The sequence below is a fragment of the Myotis lucifugus genome, unplaced genomic scaffold (assembly GCF_000147115.1).
Source record: "Myotis lucifugus unplaced genomic scaffold, Myoluc2.0 scaffold_51, whole genome shotgun sequence".
Taxonomy (NCBI): Eukaryota; Metazoa; Chordata; class Mammalia; order Chiroptera; family Vespertilionidae; genus Myotis; species Myotis lucifugus.
This window is the reverse complement of record NW_005871099.1, coordinates 5,008,385-5,032,009: the sequence shown is the minus strand read 5'-3', so window position 1 is coordinate 5,032,009 and position 23,625 is coordinate 5,008,385. Positions and strand designations below refer to the sequence as shown.

At 42.9% G+C, this 23,625-nt stretch overlaps 2 protein-coding genes across 5 annotated transcripts in view; one reads left to right on the top strand and one right to left on the bottom strand.

Annotated features, from left to right (window-relative positions):
- CUL1 (cullin 1) overlaps window positions 1–17,983 on the top strand; it is a 95,269-nt gene extending 77,286 nt beyond the window's left edge. For 3 of the 4 annotated variants that reach the window (XM_006088710.3, XM_014455835.2, XM_014455836.2), the window contains 13 exons: window positions 3,834–3,941; window positions 4,018–4,124; window positions 6,241–6,289; window positions 6,887–7,018; window positions 8,425–8,542; window positions 9,715–9,791; window positions 10,155–10,286; window positions 12,477–12,569; window positions 15,285–15,332; window positions 15,412–15,494; window positions 15,994–16,099; window positions 16,520–16,633; window positions 17,472–17,983. In XM_006088710.3, coding sequence (XP_006088772.1) covers window positions 3,834–3,941; window positions 4,018–4,124; window positions 6,241–6,289; window positions 6,887–7,018; window positions 8,425–8,542; window positions 9,715–9,791; window positions 10,155–10,286; window positions 12,477–12,569; window positions 15,285–15,332; window positions 15,412–15,494; window positions 15,994–16,099; window positions 16,520–16,633; window positions 17,472–17,552 — 1,248 coding nt within the window. In that variant the 3' untranslated portion in view covers window positions 17,553–17,983. Of the gene's footprint in view, window positions 1–3,833; window positions 3,942–4,017; window positions 4,125–6,240; window positions 6,290–6,886; window positions 7,019–8,424; window positions 8,543–9,714; window positions 9,792–10,154; window positions 10,287–12,460; window positions 12,570–15,284; window positions 15,333–15,411; window positions 15,495–15,993; window positions 16,100–16,519; window positions 16,634–17,471 lie in introns of those variants that run through there. The other variant, XR_002829257.1, reaches the window with a different exon arrangement.
- A 16-nt stretch (window positions 17,984–17,999) lies between these two features.
- Window positions 18,000–23,625, bottom strand: part of EZH2 (enhancer of zeste 2 polycomb repressive complex 2 subunit) — a 46,757-nt gene continuing 41,131 nt past the window's right edge. The window contains exon 21 of the transcript XR_002829258.1: window positions 18,000–18,969. The gene's annotated coding sequence lies outside the window, so the exon portion shown is untranslated. The remainder of the gene's footprint in view (window positions 18,970–23,625) is intronic.

The window sequence follows — 23,625 nt, the reverse complement described above, 5'->3', positions numbered from 1 at the left end:
TGGCCGTCCTCAAGGACTGTCTTAAGCTCCTTTGTAACGGAGCTTTGTTCAGTCCTGGCTGGACAGGAGGTGTGATACCTCAGGTGGCTCTGGGCGACAGCAGGTTTCCAAGGAATGGTCAGATCTGTCATTGGAGAGCACCACCTTACAGGCCTGCAATGTGGAGGGTGTCCCCTCAAGCCTGTTGCACCTTGACATACCTCTTCTGGCTGAGTGAGGATATTACTTAGGGTTCCCAGTGATCCGCAGAGTCTGCTCTGAGACCTTCCAGCTCTTGGGGGACCAGGCCCACAGACCTCTTCATGTGCCATGTGCACTTCGTTGTCTAAAATAGCATCAGATAGGTGAGTTCTGTGAGGCTTCATCCTTATAGTGGGAGTGTGTGGAATAAAAGGTGGTGATTCCATAATGCTTAGGTTTCTGATTTAGTGTCATAAGAGCGTTGGTGGGTGTCACTGCCGTAGGCTTACCCATAGCAGGTGTCAGTGGAGTGGACAGGGTCTTGGCAAGAGAGGCTGCCCTTAGCCACGACTCACGGTGTGATTGGTGTTCAGTGGGGTTGAGGTCTGGTATGTAACAGGGTGGCCTAACCTATCTTGGAAGTTCAGAGAGCTTCCCTGAGAAAATACTCAAAACCAATAGAAGAGTTAGAGCTAATAAGACAAGGGCAGGTGGGGAGGGGGGCTTACACAGCAAAGACACTGCATGGTAAACACCACCCATTCTAAGAACCAAGAGGTCTGGGCTGACAGGAAGGGAAGTGGTACCTTAGAGCCATATTGATGATACCTTCTGGATCTTGAGTCCAGAGGAAACCAGGGGAGGGAATAAGCATGAAACTGACAAGATCAGGTTCTGTTTATCTTTTTTCTTTCTCCCCCACCCCCCAGAAACAGAGGGGAAGGGAGAGAGAAAGACATTAATTTGTTGTTCCACTTATTTATGTATTCATTGGCTGATTCTTGTATGCACCTTGACCAGGGATCGAACCTGAAACCTTGGGGTCCAGGCCGATTTCTGTTTCTAAAACTCAGTATTGTGTAGAAATGGACTGACAGGATGAAAGTGGCTGTGAGTATGCCAGTTAGGTTGGTAGGTAGTTGAGATGGAGAATGATATGGGTAGTGTGGTGGGGTGGAGGGAAGAGAGGGTTAGCAAGAAAGACTTTGTAATGGACGGGTTTTGTGTTTGTTCATTATTGAAGCTGGGTGAGGAGCACAGGGGGTGCATTTTACTATTCTTTGTCGTTGTGAACATACTGGAATTTTTTCCCACACTGTGCAGTTGAAAGAAAAGAAATGGAAGCAGATCATTTGAGATCTCTCTTCCCAGTGTACTAGTATGTTGTCAGTTTGACTCAAATAAACTATTATAAAATTTCAAAAACAAAAAAAAGGAAAGGAAAATGGAGAGAGCAATCCAGGAGAGAGGTTCAGGAGCTGGGAGACAAGAGGCTCCCTCCCCCGCCCCCAGGACAGGAGTGTGAGCTCAGTGGGGAGTTGAACAGGCTCCCTCAGGGACGCCCCTGAGTGGTGTCAGGTTTCTTACATGGAGAGCTCTGTATACTGAATACAGAGTGGTCATGAGCAAATGGTCACTGCTCCCTTCACTTTTTAAACATTGAAAGTCCTCATTTCCTTGACAACGCATTTGATCCAACCGATGTTCCCTCCCGCTCCTTACCTTTGTTGCCTATATAACCAAGCAGCGGTGCCCTCTGAAACACCTGAAGATCCTCGTCTACCTTTTCTCTAAGGGGCACTGCTGACTGCCCTTCCTTAAAATCCTCTCCTCTGTGTGTGCCCGCCTCCATCTGCCCTTGTCAGGTTCCTAAGTGCCTGTTGTCTGGATCTCAAGTGCTGAATTCAGATTCCTAAGGCTCAGTGCTGCCGCACACTCTTCCCCTAGTAGTTTCCATTCAAACTCTGACTTCTCACCAGCCAGACTCCTGGCTGCATCTCCTCCTGTATTAGAAGGAATCTTGAAATTGGAGTCTGCAGACATGTTGATGTACATAATATACTTTCCATAAGTCCTGTGAGATCGTGGGAGGAGTAGCAAGTTTTGGAAGCAAAACAAGTCCTTAGATTGGTGATTTCGATGTGCAGTTTTTGTAATGTGTTGACCTTGACCTTGGAGGAGGCGACAGCTCGTGCCCTCTAACTGGGTTTTGTGTGACCTTGAATGTTATCTTATTCTAATACTCCCCAATAATGCTAGTATTTGGATACTTGCTGTAGGATAAAGTTCTTTGTAAATAACAAAAAATGCAAAAAATAAAATATGTGAATGTTGTAAAATAAATAGACATTAACTCAGAAAGCGATCTAAAATCTGAATTGGCAAAAGCATTAGTAATTTCAAAGCAAAACCAAAAGTGAGTCCAACAGGCACTATTTTCAGGTTAAAGAAACATGGAGTGCAATGTGTGCCCACCGGAAGGTGTTTTGGGAGGTGCTCTGTGAATGGAGGATGTTTTTCCATGTCTGGAATAGTTGTCATCAAACAAGAGTAAGATGAGCACATGGGGTAGTTAATGCTGCTGCTTTATAAGATAGACAATGTTTAAGTAGTAAATACATGTGGTAGTAGCTTCCAATACCTCACATGATTTTTGTGTATGCAATTATTTTGTGTATGTTCCCTTTTAATATGTTCTCAAAGGTCTGTATCAGGTAGAGGCCACTGTACATATTGAGATTAATCTTGTCACAATACATTTGTTCATAGTAACAGTGAACCTTGCATTTTTATTATAATAGAAAACCTCTGAAACTCTTACTGTAAGTTTATCACAGAACAGGGATTTGCTCTTAATGTTTATTTATTACTATTGAAAAACAAGTAAATAAAGCATTACAAAAATGCAGAATAGTTAAAATTTGGGGAATTCTGGTTTCTCATTCCTGAATTCTCACGATTAATATCTGTCAGGAAATTGAAAACCAGTTAAGCTCCCTGCCCCTCAGGCCTCTCCTGCCCAGGCTCAGCCTCAGCACCAGCCTCTCCTGTCCTCCGACTTGTCCCCCAGGTGTCTCCCAGCAGAGCCCTGGAGGAGATGCTGATTTGGGAGTTGGGCTCCCTGGGTTCCAGCCTGATTCTGCCACCAGTTAATGCCTTGACCAGATGCTTAACCGTGACTTAGTTTCTTCATCTGTAAAATGGGAGTATATAGATAGGACCAACCTCATGAGGTGACTGTGACCGTCCCTCAGCATCAGCTGCTCTGTTCTTATCATCACTTGGGCCTGTCTACTTTCCTTCTGCATCACTCCAGAATCCCGTGTCTGACCTTTCCATTCTGTTCCCAGTATAATATTTCTCTGTCTATAGACTCCAACTGCCTGCCTGTCTCCCAGGCTCTGGTCTTTCTCTTCCTAGTTCCCTTGATTAGTCCATGGAGTCTTCTGTTTGGTCAGTGAGCAAGTCAGCCCTCACTGCCAGGTCCGGCCCCCACCCTGAACCCTGCATTCCTCAGCACCGCCTGCCAGCTGACTTCTCAGTGACTGGCCGATTGCTCTCCCCAGCCCAGAGTCCAGAATGTGAATTGTTAACAACAAAAAGTGGCAAGCAGAGCTATCCCTTTGATAATGTTGTTTTCTGTGATCCCTTTGACTTTTCAAATAATTTTAAAAATCACTATTTTTCATACAAGCTTGAAATTAGTATTTAATTTCAGATGTGGGGAGTATATTTTACTATATCCATAAAGAAAATGCCCTATGTGTTTTGATAATGGAACCAAAACTATTTCTTGATCTTACTCATTAACATTGAAGAAGTATATCAATTTAATCCCCAGTGACCATCTTTTGTTTGTTTCCCTACACAAGGATCCCAAAATGTACGTGCAGACAGTGCTGGATGTTCATAAAAAGTACAACGCCCTGGTCATGTCAGCATTCAATAACGACGCAGGCTTCGTGGCCGCCCTAGACAAGGTGGGTGTGTCAGCACGTGGCTTTCCATGGAGGAGGCGACAACGCGGCCCTCTAACTGGGTTTTGTGTGATCGCAGGCTTGTGGGCGCTTCATAAACAACAACGCTGTCACCAAGATGGCTCAGTCGTCCAGTAAGTCCCCCGAGTTGCTGGCTCGATACTGTGACTCCTTGTTGAAGAAGAGGTACAGTGACTCCTGTTTTTCTTAGCAAACCTCTTAAAGTCTCGGCTTTCATTGAGGAATTAAAATTTGTATCACATTTGACATGCAGGAAATTGTAATTTTTGTATCTCGAGAAAATACTTTAAAGCTAATAATCTTTGTCTCCTAAAGGATACTCCATACTGTGTGTTACATGCCCAGGTCATTTTTTTTTCTTATATAACTAATGTCTTGAAGACTTGCAGGCTGCATGGCCCATTTGGTTAGTCACACTGGCTGTGGCAAGGGTGGCAGTGACAGTACAAAGTAGCCGTTTCTCTTCCATCTGCTGGTTGTTTCTTTTCTGCTGGTCAAGCTATTTCCAGTTGAGAACTTGTGGCTGCAGCCTCTCCCGCGCCCCCCCCCCCCCCCACCCCCGGCTGCTTTTAAAGCAGAAGGTGCTCCATGTACTGTGGTACTTTGGTTCCTGTGAACTTTTATCTTTACATAGTGAGTTTGTCCTATAGTGGTTCCATATTCTTTATATTTTAACCGTCTTATTTCTCAACCAGTACTTATGCTATTGAAGTATGTATTAAGAGCCAGAGGCAACATAATCTACTGTGGTTCTCTCCTAGGTTGTGTTTTTTGAAGTTCTCACTAACTTCATGTTTCTGGTGTAGTTTTCCTCAGCTTCTTCCACTTGAATGGCTTCTTGTTTTACTGTTCCAGTCATCACAGCAACAAACGTTGCATAGCTTGCATAACCCCGTTATGAAAAAGACCGAGAATACCTCCACGTATCTAGAAAAAGACAGCAAACCAAACTCACTTAGAGTTGTGGGATCTGGAGTAAAATGTTAGCAAACTAAATTTATCTGTGAACTGAAAAACAATTCTCTAGGACATAGTGTAGCTTTCTTGGAATGTAAGGATGGCTCAGCAGTAGCAAATCTGGCGTAACACTGTATGAACAACTGTGTCTTCCAATGGGCATGGGAAGCGTTTGATAAGGTCAATCACGATCTCTGACTTCATCAGAAAGACACATGCCATGGCCAGTGAGATTGAGTAGGTGGTGTTTTCTCCTAATCATTGCACAGCTCACGTATAACTTACAAACTCTATAGTCAGATCCTCTGGGGTATTCATTTCAGGACTGAAAACGGACTTTAAATTAGAATGCCTCTTCGGCTTGACTTCATATTTTAGATATATAATATTAAAATTCTCAATATTTTAAATATGGAGGTACCCAGATAGGACCTCATTTTGTTTATTGGGCAGAGTATACTGTCTTTTAAATCTGTTGTCTTTTGATGAATAGCTCTTACCAACTCTCTTGATTTCTGCATTGAGGCCACTAAAGCAGACAGAATGGCAGAAGGTTCCATTAATGAGCATGTGCTGCTGCATGGAGTCGAGTAGGTGCTAAGTTAAGCGGCTACAGGACAGAGAAGCAGCCCTGACCCGTGGGTTTGGAGAGCAGGGTGGGTTCTGAGCCGACGGCTGTCTGGAAACAGCTCTTCAGCACCTTGTTGGTGGCCATCTTCTATGATTTGTGGCGGCGTATTTAGAAAGGTCTCTTGTAGTAAAACCTTAACATCTTCACGAACTCGGAAATCACCTTGTGATGAATATTTCTTGGTAGAATACAATAAATAAATCAGTTATTAAAGGACAGCCATCTGTTTTGTAGGCATAACTACAAACAGAAGATAACACTTTAATAGTAGTTTAAACTCTTTCATTATTAGGTCATTAAAAGGAAACTACGTCTTTTTTTCTTTTAAGTTAAAGCATGTTGTAGAGGCAATTAGAAAAGTATTTCCTTATATTTAAATGGATTATATTACAGGAAAACTTGATTCAGAATGTTTCATTAACTTTTTAATAAATTTCTTTTGTTGATTTTCATCCTGGATATTCTACATAGTTGTTTCACAATCTGTCTTTCCATGATAGAGTTGCAGTGTAAGGTTGTTACCAAACGGCCATAGTAGGAAATGGTGACTTCCCCCTTAATGGGCCAGTCTGAAGGAAGCTGATTATTTCAGTGTTCAAACCACATTCTGGTTTAATAGTTTGGCTAAGTGGCGCTTGTTGATGAAATGTTTGCTGATTTGTTCTAAAACATTGCCTTTTCCTTAAATTTCAGTTCCAAGAACCCAGAAGAAGCAGAACTAGAAGATACACTCAATCAAGTGGTAAGGTGCTTAATAGTCATACCCGTTTTAGTGGCCATTCATCTGACAGTTGTTTTAAGGTTATTTACATAAGGGCATTTGAAATATGAAAAATAATGGAATCATTTACTTTATTTTGAATCTGTGGTTTGCTCCTTAAATTTGAGTCATTAATCCTTTTTAAATTTTATTTTATATTTTTATTGATTTCAGAGAGGAAAGGAGAGGGAAAGAGAGATAGAAACATCAGTGATGAGAGAGAATCATCAATAGGCTGCCTCCTGCACGCACACCCCCTACTGGGGATCGAGCCCACAACTTGGGCATGTGTCCTTGATTGGAATCGAACCTGGGACCCTTCAGTCTGCAGGCTGATGCTCTATCCATGATCCAAACCAGCCAGGGCTGCGGCATTAATTTTAACATTTGTACATTCCACATAGTACTAAGTCCAGACCAAACCGATGTTATTTAAGTATGTTCAGTCTATGAGTATATTTAAAGACTATGGGGCATCATTATTTTGCCGTGATACCAAGCCAGATAAAGTATATGTGTTGGCCCTGACACGCATCAGACTGGGAGGCCCTCAGTGTGCTCTTTCTGTGGCTTTGCCAGATGGTTGTCTTCAAGTACATAGAGGACAAGGATGTGTTCCAGAAGTTCTATGCGAAGATGCTGGCCAAAAGACTCGTGCACCAGAACAGTGCGAGTGATGATGCCGAAGCAAGCATGATCTCCAAATTAAAGGTAAAGTTCATCTTTTCCTGAAACAATCTCTTTCTTAAGCCATTACTAAGTTTGTAGTTTCCCCAGAAATATTATTATTAGTTGGGCAAAGCAATTCATCAGTGTATAACGAGGAGTTTGTACAGGGTGAGCTCTGCTGAAAACCTGCCAGAATCACATAACAAGTCTAGGTCCTCCCTCAGACCTCCCCACTCTTGGGGCCTTCTTTTTTATATATATAGTATATTTTTATTGATTTCAGAGAGAGGAAGGTGAGAGGGAGAGAGAGATAGAAACATCAATAATGAGAGAGAATCATCGATCGGCTGCCTCCTGCACGTCCCACACGGAATGGAGTCGGCAACCTGGGCATGTGTCCTGATGAGAATCGAACCGTGACCTCCTGGTTCATAGGTTGACGCTCAACCACTGAGCCACGCCAGCTGGGCTCTTAGGGCCTTCTGTTCCTGCCTGGCCTGACTGCTCTGCCCACCACCTGAGCCCAAGCACTGGCCCATCAGGATTGCACAGCACGGCGTGCCCGCACACACTGCTGTTGGCTTTGGATTATTGGGTGTTTGGCTTTGCTCTGGGTTTGGTTGTATCTGCAGGACAGAAAGTCATTTTACTTTGCTATTGATAAGTTTTTTCTTTCTTCCCAGCCTCTGCACGTAGCCTGCATTTGTTTCCAGGCTTTCTGGCCTGTCAAGTGTTGTTATGTCTTAGAGCTATTTCACTTTGACCTGCAATTATAATTATGTGGGTGTCTCACTTAGCTTGGGCCTCATAAAAAAATACCTTAACTGGGTAGCTTAAACAACAGGAATTTATTTCTCACAATGATGGAAGCTGGGAAGTTGGGGCCGGCTAAGGTTGTTTCTGGTGAGGGCTCTCTTCATGGCTTGCTGATGGTCACCTTCTTACCATGTCCTCACATGGCAGAGAGAGTAAACTTGCTGGTGTCTTCCTAGAATGGCTATTCCCTCGTGGAAGTTCATCCATGTGGCCACATCTAAACTTCACGATCTCCCTGTGGCCCACCTCCAGACACAATGACGTTGGGGGTTGGGGCTTCAACATAGGAATTTGGGGGACATAATTCATTCCATAGCAGCGGTTAAGCAACATAGACAAATTATGTCACCTGTGTGTTCTGCCAAAGAGTCACAAATTCTTGACCTTAGATGCTCAAGTGATAGTTATCATGTGTATAATGACTTAACTGTTCCATTTATACCTCTGTTATTTAATGGTATATTAATCAAACCAGTGCATATTTATACCGTGAAATGTAGTTAACTGGCACAAGCTTTAGTTGTAATTTAACAGTGAAGCATGTGTCATGTACTGTGATTGCTCTCAGATTCCCTTGTGTACGTTTATATTTCTATAGAAGTTAATAAGACCATTATCTGGGTCTATTTCAGCAAGCATGTGGGTTTGAGTATACCTCAAAACTTCAGCGGATGTTTCAGGACATTGGCGTGAGCAAAGATTTAAACGAACAGTTCAAAAAGCACCTGACAAATTCAGAGCCACTGGACTGTGAGTATCTGCATGTTCACAAGCTCCTTTTACAGGCAGTGTTCTGAGCAAAGTCGTGCCCTTTATAGCAAATGAGAGAGATGGCAGTTGTCAAGTAAGCGTGGTGGATCCTAGCAAAAATCCAAGCATAGACAAACAAGGAGTTCCTCCCAGATGCTCTGTTCTACTCCTGATTCCTGTGCGACATTAGCGATGACAGCCATGGAAGCGTGCTGGCCTCTCCCAGGGGCCTATTCTGAGCATGGCTTGCAGGGAGTTTGGGCAGCTGAGTTGGTGGCTACATCCAGGTCCTGAGCTGAGAACTCTTTGACTTGCTGGCATGGCCCCCCTACCACGGGTACCTGCCAGCTCAGGACTTCATGCAAAGTTTAATTTTTTATGATTATTTTTAATCCTCACCCAAGTACATGTTTTTATTGATTTGAGAGAAAGAAAGAAACATCGCTCAGTTGCCACCCGTGCACGTCCCAATCAGGGATCGACCCTGCAGTCTGGGCATGTGCCCCGACTGAGAACAAACCTGTGACCTTTCAGTGTTTGGGACAATGCTCCAACCAACTGACCTGTACCAGCCAGGGCTAATGATTTTTTTAATCTTAGTTCAGATCCATTCTAAAAAATTTTTTTTCTTCGTATAAGAAACTGATTTGGCCATATAGATAACAAAGTCAAACTAATAGAGAGCATGTGGCTTCAGGTGGGCATTGGGAGCTGGGACAGGCTGGGCTCCTGTCGTAGGTCTTCTGCAGCCGAGGGTGGTAGCTTATACTGACATCATCAGTCATTTTGTCTTTCTGAAAACGGGGGTGTTCTCCCAAAGTGAAGGAACTATTCCATTGCTGACTTGACAGCTGAGCAGTGGCCTGGTGGCAGCTGTTTGTGTGCTGCATGGCTGTGCGCGTTCGGGTGTCCATCTGTGCCTCGACTACAGCAGATGAAGGAAGCAGGCCTCTGATGTCCTGATTCCGAGTTAGGCGTGAAACAAAAAAACTCTTCAGAGGAAAAGAATTTCTGGCTTTCCCACCTTTTACTGATTTTAATTGAATAAATAATTTAATTGAAATTAAATTCTGAGTTTTATATTGAAGCAGGATTTTGATTGTGTTTTAATAAAGAGTGTTTTCCATTTTCTAAGACTAATGAGTTGTCTCCCTGATTCCCACCCGCCCCAGTGGACTTCAGTATCCAGGTGCTGAGCTCCGGCTCGTGGCCCTTCCAGCAGTCCTGCACGTTCGCCTTGCCGTCAGAGGTGAGTGTGCCCTCTCCTCCGTTCACTGCTGAGGGCAGATGGTCTGTGAAGGCCTTCCTGCTGGGCCACGTGCCACGCCGTCCTGTGGCTGCCTCTGTTCCACTCAGCAGAGGCCTGCCTTCCCTCCTGCACATGGGACCTAGTGAGGGCTGTGACGAACATCATGACTGGTCCCACCTGTCTAAAGTAGAAACCTCTTTTGATTATACCTTCAAATGTTTAGTTTCCTGTGCTTTGCAAGAGTCCAACGCATGGCATTTGTATTTTACTTTGATGTAAGCACTGACTTTGTAAACTCAGAATAGTGTTTATCTGAAAAACATGATGAGATGTGTATTCACATAATGCTGTCCCTTCCTCCAGCTGGAACGTAGCTACCAGCGATTCACTGCTTTCTACGCTAGTCGTCATAGCGGCAGGAAGCTGACATGGTTGTACCAACTCTCCAAAGGAGAGCTGGTCACAAACTGCTTCAAGAACAGATACACTTTGCAGGTAGGTCACCTTCTTATTTTGAAATATTTTTTAAGTCTAAATGAAGATAAGACAAATTGTAGAAATCAGAATCCAGTGATTTATGCTAGAGTTAAGCTTCTGGGAAAATAGAATAGAGGTTAAGGAAACAGCATGGATCTTAGAAGTCAGAGGAGCTGAATTCTCTTTCTGGCTAAGGGACAAGTTACTTACTGATGATGCTGAGTCTCACCAGTTTTCTGTTCCATAAAATGAGGATGTAAGTACTTCTGCTTCAGAAAATTAAATGAAATAATGTATTAATAATTGTTTGGTACAGCTCCTGCCTGCCATACATCAAGTGTTCAGGTGGTAGCTTAATAAGCTGGAGTTTTCTGTATTTAATTGTGATAATAGTTTCCTTTTTTAAAAAATACGTTTTTATTAATTTCAGAGAGAGAAAGAAACATCAATGATGAGAGAGAACTATTGATCCCCTGCCTGCTGCACATCCCCTACTGGGGATCAAGCCCACAACCCAGGCATGTGTTCTGACCAGAATCAAACTGTGGCTTCCTGGTTTGTGGGTCAACGCTCAACCACTGAGCCACACTGGCTGGTCAGTTCGTTTCCTTTGACAAAGGGGTTTCACATCAATAGTAACTGTCGGTGCTTATGACAGCACTGAGCGCTGAGTAATAATAACCTCCAGTTTTGGTCTTTTCCCTCAAAGAGTCCAGGTTCTTTCTACTTGAACTTTAGTGCAGGGTGGGCCTCACAACTAAGAGCTTTGCTTACCCTCTGAGAATGTCTCACTCTCATAGGTCAGTTTTTACGTGTTAAGAAACTTAAGAATGCATATTGCAGGCTCACACTCTGCTCAGTAAACTCTCAGTAATCCACTCTGATAAAATAGCTAAAATGTATACCATCTGCTACACTAGGTCCAGAGGTCTCGATCAACCTGAATGTGATGTACTATACAACTGAAATTTTGTTTTCTTTATCCCCAAATACACATAGAAGAACTCGTGAGTTCATACTTTAGTCCTTAAAGTGTCAATGCCCTTTCTTTGACCAGGTGGACACTCAGCAAGGGATATGATGTTGGCCATGACACTGTGGCCCAGGGGAGCTTGAGATCTGGCAGTAACCCTGCTCTTCACTGCCCTTGTATTTTTATTTAAGATACAGTTTTTCTTTATTCTTGTATTCTTTAAACAGTTTTTATATCGGCTTTCTTGAGATAATTTACATACAATGTAAGGAATCCATTGTGCCCGGGCCAGTGTGGCTCAGTTGTTTGAGCGTCATCCCATGCACCAAAAGATCTCCAGTTCAATTCCCAATCAAGGCACATGCTTGAGTTATGGGCTCCATCCCCAGTATGGGGTGTGCAGAAGGCAGCTAATCAATGTTCCATTCTCTCTAATATCAATTTTTTTAAAAAGGCACCCATTGTAAGTATACAGTTTGAGTTATGACAGACGTATGCACCAGCGGAACCACCACCAAACTCCTCCCGTGGCTTCTTCCCTGGTTGGCAGCAGTCAGTCTCCCGAAGCATCTTTGTCTTCCCGAGGCTCTGACCCAGGCCTGCACTGTCAGTCACCAAGGCTTGTTGCTGCTGGATTTTCATGTGTTGCTATGGATCATGGGAGAGAAGGGTGAAGGGATCCCGTGGGAAACCGGGGGGAAATGCTGGTGCTCTGGCGGGAGAAGAGCCTCGGCAGGCTGTCATTCACTGCTGTGCTTCAGGTAGCAGCACCTATCACGTGGTTGCCAGAAAGCTACCTCAGAGTGCCGTGATTTGCTTTAAACCACGTCAGACTTTACACAGCAAAGTACTTAGGATTGAAAAATCACATGTAATTCAATATGCTCTGTGTCAGTAATGTACCAAAAGATAATTTTCCTTGGCGTTGGTGCAAAAACAAATTTGAAGATTGATGCTTAATGTTTCTGTATATACCAGATGGGTGAATATGTGTTTATTTGTATAAATGAGTGTGGACACTTGTGTGTATTTACATGGACAAAACACTTTAGGAGAAAATTCAAAATCATTTTAATGTTTGAAAAGGGGTGAAATGATGTCTTTCAGGAACACGTTACATTATAGTACAATTGCACACACTGTCTTAAGTGCTTCAAATTTACGCGATGTGTTTGTGGGGTGTTTTCCATGTATTTAAATTTGCCTCTCTTTCTTTTATGTGGGGGACCTCAAAGGCGTCTACATTCCAGATGGCGATCCTGCTTCAATACAACACGGAAGATGCTTACGCGGTGCAGCAGCTGACAGACAGCACTCAAATCAAAATGGTATTCTTCCCTTTCTCCCCCACCTTAATCTTATAGACATTGTGGGGTAGGTATGCATGGCTGTCTTCAATTCAAAATAGATATTTGCCTACAAATATGCTCTTATTCCAGGATTTTAATACACTTTTTTTAAAAAGTTTAATTTTAAAAAATTTTTATAAGTTTATTTTGACTCAAGCCAAATTGACTCAAAAATAATAAGCTGGGGAGCAAGATCTCAAATGCTTGGGGAAATAATAGTTGTTTTTTTTTGTTGTTGTTGTTTGTTTGTTTTAAATATATATTTTATTGATTTTTTTTTTTTTTTTACAGAGAGGAAGGGAGAGGGATAGAGAGTTAGAAACATCGATGAGAGAGAAACATTGATCAGCTGCCTCCTGCACACTCCCTACTGGGTATGTGCCCGCAACCAATTCCGGTACATGCCCTTGACCGGAATTGAACCTGGGACCCTTGAGCCCACAGACCAACTCCCTGTCCACTGAGCCAAACCGGTCAGGGCGAGAATAAGTTTTGCAGCTTCTTTTATGCATTCGAAATTAAGGAAGGGACCAGATTGGAGAAAGAGAGGTGGAAATTGGATTACAGGATAGTCAACAAGATTATGTGCTCTCTTGCGGGTTAATACCCCCTTCCAAGGGTATCACTCTGGCAACTCAAAGGTGTGTTAACCTAGATGCACAAGAACAGTGGGCAGGGCTGTCTTAAAACCTTGCACTAAAGTTATAGGCCTGGAGTGTGACTACCCACCATGACCTGATCAGTTAGGGATTTATGATCAGACCACCTTGTGAGGTTACTTTCCATAGAACCTCTTTTAAACTTAGTGTAACATAAACATGCACATAAATACATGACATAAATAAAAAATTACATATTTAATAATAAATAAATAGCCCTGACTGGTTTGGCTCAGTAGATAGAACGTCGGCCTGCGGACTGAAAGGTCCCAGGTTCGATTCCAGTCAAGGGCATGTACCTTGGTTGCGGGCACATCCCCAGTAGGAGGTGTGCAGGAGGCAGCTGATCGATGTTTCTCTCTCATCGATGTTTCTAACTCTCTATCCTTCTCCCTTCCTCTCTGTAAAAAATCAATAAAAAATATATTTTTAAAAAATATATAAAAATAAATAAATAAGAACAATATATATACAATCATCATCCACAACGGCAAGTAGTTGTGCTTCTCCCTTTTTTTATTTGTACGCCCTTCTTCCCCCTTCCTCTTCCCTGACTGCTGTGTAGAATTTCTAGTACATTGTTGGATAGAAGTGGCATCCTTGTCTTGTTCCTGATCTTGGGGGAAAGTGTTAGCAGTTTCATTGTTAAGTACAGTATTAGTTATGGGCTTTTCTTATATGCCCTTCATTAGATTGCAGGAGTTCCCTTCTGTTCTTAGTTTGTTCAGTGTTTTTATCATGAAAGAGTGTCGGATTTTGTTAAAATGCTTTTCCTGCTCTGGTGAGATAACTGTCTTGTGTTGAACCACTGTTCATTCTTGGAATAAATGCCACATGGTGATGGCATATAGTACCTTTTATATTCTGCTGGGTTTGGTGTACTGGAATTTTCTTGCAGATTTTTGGCATCCATATTCATAAGGTATGTTGGTTTGTTGTTTTCTTGCTACATTTTTGTCTGGCTTCGTACAATGGGAATTAGGCTTCCAACATGGTCCAAAATACATCTTGAAATTCTAATGACAAAATGAGTTTGCTTCTTTGCACTTAAGAGTCTTTTCTCATTTCTCCTTACGTCAGAAGGAGCCTGAAGCCAGAGTGGAAGGTAGGTTGCCCCCTGACTTGGGAGGGCTTGCGCCCTGGTACCTGCTTTCAGGCTGACACATCCTTTGGGTTATTCTATGCCAGGGTCTCGGCTAATGTTTAGTGGTGGAGCTGCCTCCCTGCGGGGGTGTGGCTGCTCTCCTCCCGCCCACGGTGGACACTCGTTGCTCAGTCAGATTTGGCTCATGATGTGAACCTGTTACGCCTGCTCGACATGGCGGCCGTGTTCCAGTGCTGCTCTGGGATTCCAGGCAGGTGACTGGCCTAGAGGCCTGTCACTTTGACAGCTTAGCCCTGTGCCTCTGACCAGATGGTGCCCAGGAAGGTGAGGGCAGGCCCTTTCTGTTCATGCTTGGTGGGAAGGGGTAGGTGTGTAGGAATCTGAGTCACAGTGCAGGTCGGCTGGCCTGCATCTTATTTCAGGGGAGCATGAAGCTGTGAAGCTAAGGATGAAGTGCCCAACCAACCACTGTTCAAGGTCGAGGAGATGGCCCAGGGGCTACACGTGCTTAGAGGCTAGTGGACAGCAGGTTGCCACCCTGTGTCCGAGGACAGAGTGTTTCCTGCCCTGCTGGAATGCTCTGGTGTTTCTTCAGGCATCAGTGTCCAAGAGGAGCTGCCGTGTATTTAAGTGGACAGGTTTCTGTTGAGTTAATTAAGGAATCAGTTATGCGTGGTCTCTGGTAGTTAAGTGTAACAGAATCATCAGTTTTCATCATTGGGTCATCAAGGCTAAAAAGGTGTTGATGTCACTTTTAGACGCAGGTGCTGGGGGACATAGTGGATTTAGGGAACCTCCAAAAGCACCATCTCTCTCTCTTTTCCTTCTGAGTATATTTGTCAGTTTAGGTGACTCGTGTATGTATGGCTTTTATTGCAAAGAAAGATGTATTTTCTCTTTAAGTTATTACCCCTTTTTCTCTAATTGCAGGACATTTTGGCACAAGTCCTACAGATTTTATTGAAGTCGAAGTTATTGGTATGTTTGTGCACTTTTTAATGTTAAGCTAGAAAAAGCCTTTTTCTGAGATTATGTAGTAACATCTATTTTCTTGTAGGTCTTGGAAGATGAAAATGCAAATGTTGATGAGGTGGAATTGAAGCCAGATACCTTAATAAAATTATATCTTGGTTATAAAAAGTAAGGAAATCTGATTAGATGGTCCTAGACCATAGCCTAGTCCCCTGACCCCAGCACATTAACTGCTGTCACTACAAATGGGGGTTCGGGATGGGGGGGGTGAGCTCAGTGAGGCTAGATGGGCAGGGGTGGGAGTTTGATGGCATTTGATAATTCCAGGTGTTTCTCCATTTAACTCGTTTTGGTTTTTGTTTTCATTTGGCAAATAAGCCTCCTTAAAGAGCTCATTTAGAAGTTTGGACCTTTGTGTCCAAGTGTCCTGATTTTATTTCTCCTGACACAGTTGGGAGAACAGTGAAGGAACTGAATACCTGGTGTACAGGTGTCCCGTGACCAGTGGTAGAACCACTTGGTATTTGGTTGAGGGCTTGTTTGCAGAGCTCAGGGTGGGAGCTTCCAGGTCACCTCTCAGCCCCTGTCTGGGGAGCAGTTGGAAAGAGAAACCTGGACTGCCTGCCTTTTCAAATAATAGTGATTGTTTCCTTGATTTTCTTGACAGTAAGAAATTAAGGGTTAACATCAATGTGCCAATGAAAACCGAACAGAAGCAGGAACAAGAAACTACACACAAAAATATTGAAGAGGACCGGAAACTGCTGATCCAGGTGACTGCTGCACGCACCTTGGCGGTGTCTCTCGGGGGAGGGGCTTCGTCCAGTCTGCTTGGCTGTGACTTGTCGGTAGCTTCAGGGTGATAAATGCTTCTGGGTGGGGTCGATGAAATACCAGCAAATAAATGTGGTTTGAATAGGAGGGAAGGAGACTGTTTAATGGAGGGGTTAGGCAGCTCCTGTGGCTTGAAGACTGAATTTTCTCATTTTTTAAATGCTTTTATAGTTGGATTAAGTTATTATAATTGCTCATAAGACCAAACGTAGGTAGACATAAGTCCCTGCCAGCTCACCTGCAGTGTTTGCTGCCTGTTAGGCCCGGGTCCATCCCATGCCTAGACACAGCTTCGGGGGCTTCCTTGTCCTTCAGAATTACTGAGGCTAAGTTGTCATTTCCCCTGCTCTGTTCTGCAGGCAGCGATTGTGAGGATCATGAAGATGCGGAAGGTCCTGAAGCACCAGCAGCTGCTTGGGGAGGTGCTCACTCAGCTGTCCTCACGGTTCAAGCCACGGGTCCCGGTCATCAAGGTACAGGAATTGCATAGCAGAGGCAGTTGGTTTAGAAAAGATGGAACTAAGAGCAGGTCATTGAGTGTTTCCTAAAGAAGAAACTTGGTTATTCATATGCAAATTTCTACAAAAGAAAATGGGCTTAATTTTTAAGCTTCCATTGGAATGCAGAGAGAGAAGTCAGACATAAGTGCTCAGCTAGCTGGTTGTACCACCAACACCAGCTCAAGTGAGGCAGTGACCAGCCCGCCAGAGCCCCATAGGCTCACCATCCTCACTGCTAACACCAGCACTGAGCTCTCTAGAATGGAGTTCCCGCTGTCCTGTGTCCCCATCACGTTAGGGAGACTCGGTCTCTGGTGTAGCATATATCAGTGTGTGTTAATCTCTGTTGCTATGTGGGGACTCCTCTATGAGCACCATTCAGCTCATTTCTGGCTGAGTTGTTTAAAATAGAAAGAACAGCCAGTGCAGATAGCACAGTTAACAGGCGACTACCCACAGCCAGGGGGCCCAGGATGGGTCCTGGGGTTGCATTCAGAGCCAGCCCAGGAGCCAGTTTGTTCAGGACATCCCATGACTTTGTTCCCTGCTGGTGCAAAGGGCGATTGTGGCCCAACTGGCTTCTGTAGCACCTGACCCAGTTCAGGTATGGGCATGCGTGGCTTCTGGGCTGACGCTGAGGGGACTCCATTCAGGAAGGCAAGGGCTTGGCTACACTGGAGGGATATATGAGGTGACTGTGCTCCCTGCTGAGCTCTCAGAGGTAGGGGATCCATGGTGAGGGTGCCTGTCACTATTCTGCTAATAAATGTGTTTTTCTCCACTACCTCTTCCTTTTTCAAATAACACCCAGAAATGCATTGACATTCTGATCGAGAAAGAATATTTGGAGCGAGTTGATGGTGAAAAGGACACCTACAGTTACTTGGCTTAACCCTTGTAGAGGGTCTGACTGTGCCACCGCGGCCAATGTTCCTGGTGGGCAGGATGACGACCAGTTCCTAGCAGCCGCCTGCACCACTGGCCTCCCTTTTTAAACTGAGACCAAGACTCCCAGCAGCCGGTCTCAGATGTACATCAGAACTGCTCAGGATCGATACATTTCAAGTCTGTAAATATGGACACCGACGCCATTTAACCTAATTTAAGAACAGAGGGGAATGAACCGTCATGCTGAGGGCTGCATGCTACTGCATCTAGATCAATACATCGGCTACGTGCTAACAGCTGCCTCCGTCTCGGCAGCACTGAGTGTCGGCCACACTTTGAGAGGAGTCTGAATGGACCCGCGTGTAATCTGCTCTGAAAACCATTTGTATAGTGTGTTTCATTTTTTAATGTGTGAAATAAAGAAAATTAAAGGATTTCTGTACAAGTTGCATTTGGTTTTGTTTTCAGTTTTACTATTTCCTACATGTAAGTGAGAGATACAATGATTGTGAAAATTTACATCCCCAGTGATACAGGCTGCATTCTCTGGATCAGTGATGGCGAACCTTTTGAGCTCGGCATGTCAGCATTTTGAAAAACCCTAACTTAACTCTGGTGCCGTGTCACATATAGAAATTTTTTGATATTTGCAACCATAGTAAAACAAAGACTTATCTTTTTGATATTTATTTTATATATTTAAATGCCATTTAACAAAGAAAAATCAACCAAAAAAATGAGTTTGCGTGTCACCTCTGACACACGTGTCATAGGTTCGCCATCACCGCTCTAGATCTTAGCATTTTAAGCCCTCAAGACTTCTTGTAACTTTTTTTCAAACATGGATGCTCATTTCTGTGACTTCTTCTGGTGACGTGAATGTGGCCTATGAGATTCAATGACATGTTGATTCCATCTGCCACTTGTAAGGATGAAGGGGTTAATCCTTTGACCACCTGACCTGAGAAACAGGTGGGGAAACTGAGAAGAGGGAACTTGTCACAGTGAGTAGACGAGCTGGGAGTGAGTGAGTGATGTACAACCAGTGAACAAGTGTCAGACTTGGAGGTGCAATACAGCCCGGTGGCTCCTTCATTCTGGTTCGATCCAGTTGTTTAAATATAAGAAGCCACAGTTCCAGATGAACTCGGGCTGCTCCTGGGAAAATTCCCAAGATCCCAGCAAGGGGGGCATGAGTCCTCTCTGTCCTTGACTGAGGAGCCCCTGACAGCAGGACCAGAGACCAGCTGGCAAGCTACAGCTTTCTGGCACCTGCTGGTAAGTTGGCATGTTCTCAGCTGTGTCCCCCAGAGATCAGCTCCCAGCATTGGGAGCCTCGGTTCCAGCCTGCGCATCCTCTTAACTCCTTTGTTCTTTGTCCACAGTCAGTCCCACGGTTGACTTGTCCCACCATTCGTTTCCTAACCAGAGGACAGAAAAAAATGGAAGTGGTAGCAAGACCTTCTGGGAAGGTATGGCTCTGCTGCTCGGCTTCTGTAGGTTTGTTTTCTTCCTAAACCTCACAGGTTTCTTAAGGATGTGAGGACTTGAACATACTTACCAAAGTAGACCTATAATGGAGTTGGTTATAAACGTACAAGGCATAGCCAAAGGAATATGCAAAAGTTAGGTTCTTAAGAGTTTCTTAGAATAATCTGGCACATTCAGGTTAGTTTTAAAAGTTAAAGGTCAAAAACGTTACAGGTTATAAAAAGTAATAGTAATAAGATTAAGCATTTATATAATGGTTTCCACATTTATTTAGTATATTTTTCAAGTGATTCCCAGTATAAACCAGGACCACCCAGGGGACTTGCCCCTCCTACCCCACATCATAAAGATCCAGGCCCCAAGACTGTCCACCTGGGAACCAAGCCCAAAGCTGCAGTTACTTTATTGGCCTCTGGGAGACACACCCAGGAGTCTCAGAACCCATTTTAAACCCCATTGCTAGTGTGTGTCGAGTTCCTCTAGGACAGTGATGGTGAACCTATGACATGCGTGTCAGAAGTGGCACGCGAACTCATTTTTTTGGTTGATTTTTTTTGTTAAATGACATTTAAATATATAAAATAAATATCAGAAAGATAAGTCTTTGTTTTACTATGGTTGCAAATATCAAAAAATTTCTATATGTGACACGGCACCAGAGTTAAGTTAGGGTTTTTCAAAATGCTGACATGCCGAGCTCAAAAGGTTCGCCATCACTGCTCTAGGACAGTGGTTCTCAACCTTCCTAATGCCACGACCCTTTAATACAGTTCCTCATGTTGTGGTGACCCCCAACCATAACATTATTTTTGTTGCTACTTCATAACTGTAATTTTGCTACTGTTATGAATCGTAATGTAAATATCTGATATGTTGGATGTATTTTCATTGTTACAAATTGAACATAATTAAAGCATAGTGATTAATCACAAAAACAATATGTAATTATATATGTGTTTTCCGATGGTCTTAGGCTACCCTTGTGAAAGGGTCGTTCGACCTCCAAAGGGGTCGCGACCCATAGGTTAAGAACTGCTGCTCTAGGATCAGGAGTGCCCTGGGGTGAGTACCTTGGCTAAGAACAGGAAGCAAAGGACAGGGATGGGCTAGGAGGTGGTTACCCCACATCCTCAAATTCCATACCTGTACCTGCACACTCACGGTAGGTAAATTGGGTGCGGGCGGGGGGCGGGGGGGGGGGGGGTGCAGGGAGAAACTTGAACTTTTTTCACTTTATTCCCCAAACCATATCCTCGCCTAACAAGGATGGTCAAGAGCCTCAAAACACAAACCCAGGTCACTGGAGTACAGGCTCAGTAACAGGGGGAACAGTTGATTCAGGAATGAGGCACCTAAATTTAAAGGGTTTTTATTGACAGCACTTTTAAGATGACCAAATCTCCTTGGTGAACGTTGGTATCTAATTCCTTGGAAAAACAAGATTTTACCACACACAGGTGAAAACTCAGATGTTTTGAACTGAATCCTGCTTCTGAAGACGACTTTTCTTCCAGGAATCACAGTAACTCCACTGATGGTGGTTTACACACCTAGAACGGAAACGAGATCTTTTCCGTTCTCCAGTGGCAGACCAAGTGGCAATTGTCGAGGTGAGGTTTCTTTTAAACCATGGTTCATACTTGGGTCGTTTCTGACAAGGGGCTGAGGGAATAGCAAGCATGTATTTCAGCTAATCCAACAGGAGCCCAAAGCTCAGACAACTTTCAAAAGAATACTTAGGTTCTCAAAAAGTTCACAATTTGGCCCTGGCTGGTGTGGTTCAGTGATTAGAGTATCAGCATGCACCAAAAGGTCACAGGTTCAATTCCCCATCAAGGGCCATATACCTGGGTTCCAGGTTTAATACCTGGTTGGGGCTCATACAGGAGGCACCCAATCCATATATGTCTCTCACATCAATGCCCCCCCCCCCTTCTTCCTCCCTTCCACTCTCTAAAAATCGATGGAAAAAAATCCTGTGAGGAGTTTAAAAAAACAAAACAAAAAACAGTTCACAAAGTCAGACCCTTTCTTGATGACCCATCTACATAATACAACTTAACTTTTACAGGGTGGGGGCAGCTATTACATACCTGGACTCAGGTGGAATTAAGATTTTTGGGTCACTGAATGGATGTAGGGGAGGCTGGAGACCGAATGAACCAAAAAATATTGAAAAGTAATTAAGCAGCAGTTTCTGGGTAGACTATCCACATTGCAGATGGATCACGAGAATTCTCGTGGTTTCTGTTCTATTGTCATTGAGAAACAGTGTAACGGAAAACTCATTCACTGGAGTTAAAAATTACAAAAGAATTAAAAGTGATTAGTCTCTTGTCCTTAGTAATAAAAACTTATATTAATTTGATGTTTTTATAAAATTATGCATCTTTGCTGACAATTTATCAGATATTCCAAGTGAAAGTGATGAAAGCTTTGACAGTGGCAGTGATATAGTTATTCCTTCAAAAAGGCGAAAAATAGTAATTTCAAGTGATTCCAAACCTGAAAATTTGAACAATTCCACACGATTTTGAGTGTAATTTGTGTCTTGGTTGCCAAGATGATTGGTCAAAAGAGGACTTTCAACCTAATTTGGAAAAACTTGAAGGTAATTCTAGGGTTACAGTTATACCGTCTGATTCTAAGAACATCATTGAAATCCCCAACTTGGTTTTTGACGATCTGTTTGAACTATTTTGTCATCAATCGAACATATATTACAACCAAAATTTGGGAAAGCACAAAATTTCGAAAGCAACAAAGTGGTCTCCTGTTACTCCAACAGATATGAAAAAAATTTTAGGACTGATAGTGCTAATGGGGTGTACTCAAAAGGATACTTGGAAAGAATATTGGTCTATAAATCCAGTTCTAGCCGTTCCAGTATTTCCTCAGACAGTTAAGTCGAAATCGTTTTGAACAAATCTACTTATTGGCATTTCAATGATAATGCAAACATGACTAAACCTTCATCCAGGCTATTTAAAATTCAATCTGTACTCAACCACTTTATTAGTAAATTTCAAACAATATATAAACCTATGTGAGAATTATCATTAGATGAAGGCATGATTCCCTGGAGGGGATGTCTTCTATTTTGAACTTAAAACCTAGCTAAAATTATTAAGTATGGTTTACTTGTGAGATCAAGACTGGGTATATTTGCAATATGGAAATTTACACAGGTGAAGGAAAAAAATTGAATGACTATTCTGTCACTACTTCGGCTGTATCTGGAATTGGGGCATCACATATACCAAGATAACTATTACAATAGCATTTCAATTGCAGAAACTTTATTACTACATAAAACAAGAGTTTGTGGAACAATTCGAACAAATAGAGGCTTGCCAAAATGTTTGAAAGATGAAGCATCTACACTTAAAAGAGGTGAAAATAGCCTTCCGAAGAAAAGGTGATGTTTTATTGATTTGGAAGGATGAAAGAGAAGTTCGAATTATTTCAACTATCCATGATGCTTCCTCTTGTGAAACAGAAAAGACAAATTGGCATACTGGAGAGGAAATAAGCCAGTTTCCACTGTTCAGTGTAATATTATATGCAAGGTGTTGATCTTGCCGACCAATATCTTTCAACATGTAGTATCCTTAGAAAAAACAATAAAATGGATGAAGAAAGTAGTGCTTTACCTGATTGTGAACTATTCAATTCATTCAGGATTTATCAAGCACTCAATCCAGAAAGCCAAGTAAGATACAAAGACTTTCTTGTAATAACTAACTTCAAAATGCAATGGGTATTTAATTTTAAAGCATGCCTTTAACATTTATGTAAAACGTTTTTTGTACTCGTTCAATAGAAACTTACCTGGCCACTGGGTAAAGCTAGCAGTAAAACTACTGATCCGCAATGGGTTGATATATAAATTACAAAATATTGATTGAAAAGAATTGTGAAGAAGTTTGTGGGTGAGGTGCTGCCTAGACTTGGGGTCAGGACTGTAGCTGTGGGTCATCTTCGTAAGGTGTTTTTTTAAATCTTTATTGTTGCAAGTATTACAGACCCCCTCCCCTTTTTTTTTAATTTATCCATTTTTAGAGCAGGGAGGAGGTAGAGAGAGACATCGATTTGTTGTTCCACTTATGCATTCATTGGTTATTTCTCATTATGTGCCCCGACCAGGGATTAAACCTCACAACCCTGGCACCTTGGGACCATGCTCTCACCAACTGAACCTGACCCAGCCAGGGCTTCATGAGGTTATGACCATTAGGTGAAAGCTCGGGGTAGAGAACAATGTGTAATATTCTTAAACTGTTCGGAAACTATTTAAAATACCTGTATTCTGACACAATACTTGTTATACTCTTACTTCTGTATTCCTCTGGTAGGGAAATAAACACACATAGACTACAGGAGCGATGATTTTCAACTGGTGTGCCACAAGGGCACTGACCTCTTTTCCCTTAGATTGTCAAATAAAATGACAACTGCCAATACAATAGCTGTCAGGTATGAATCAAAATTATAACCTATTTTGTCAGATCAGCAAAAAATATGTATTTGTGTGTGTGTGCCATGAGGTGAAAAAGGTTGAGAATTGGTCTACAGTAATGGGGGGG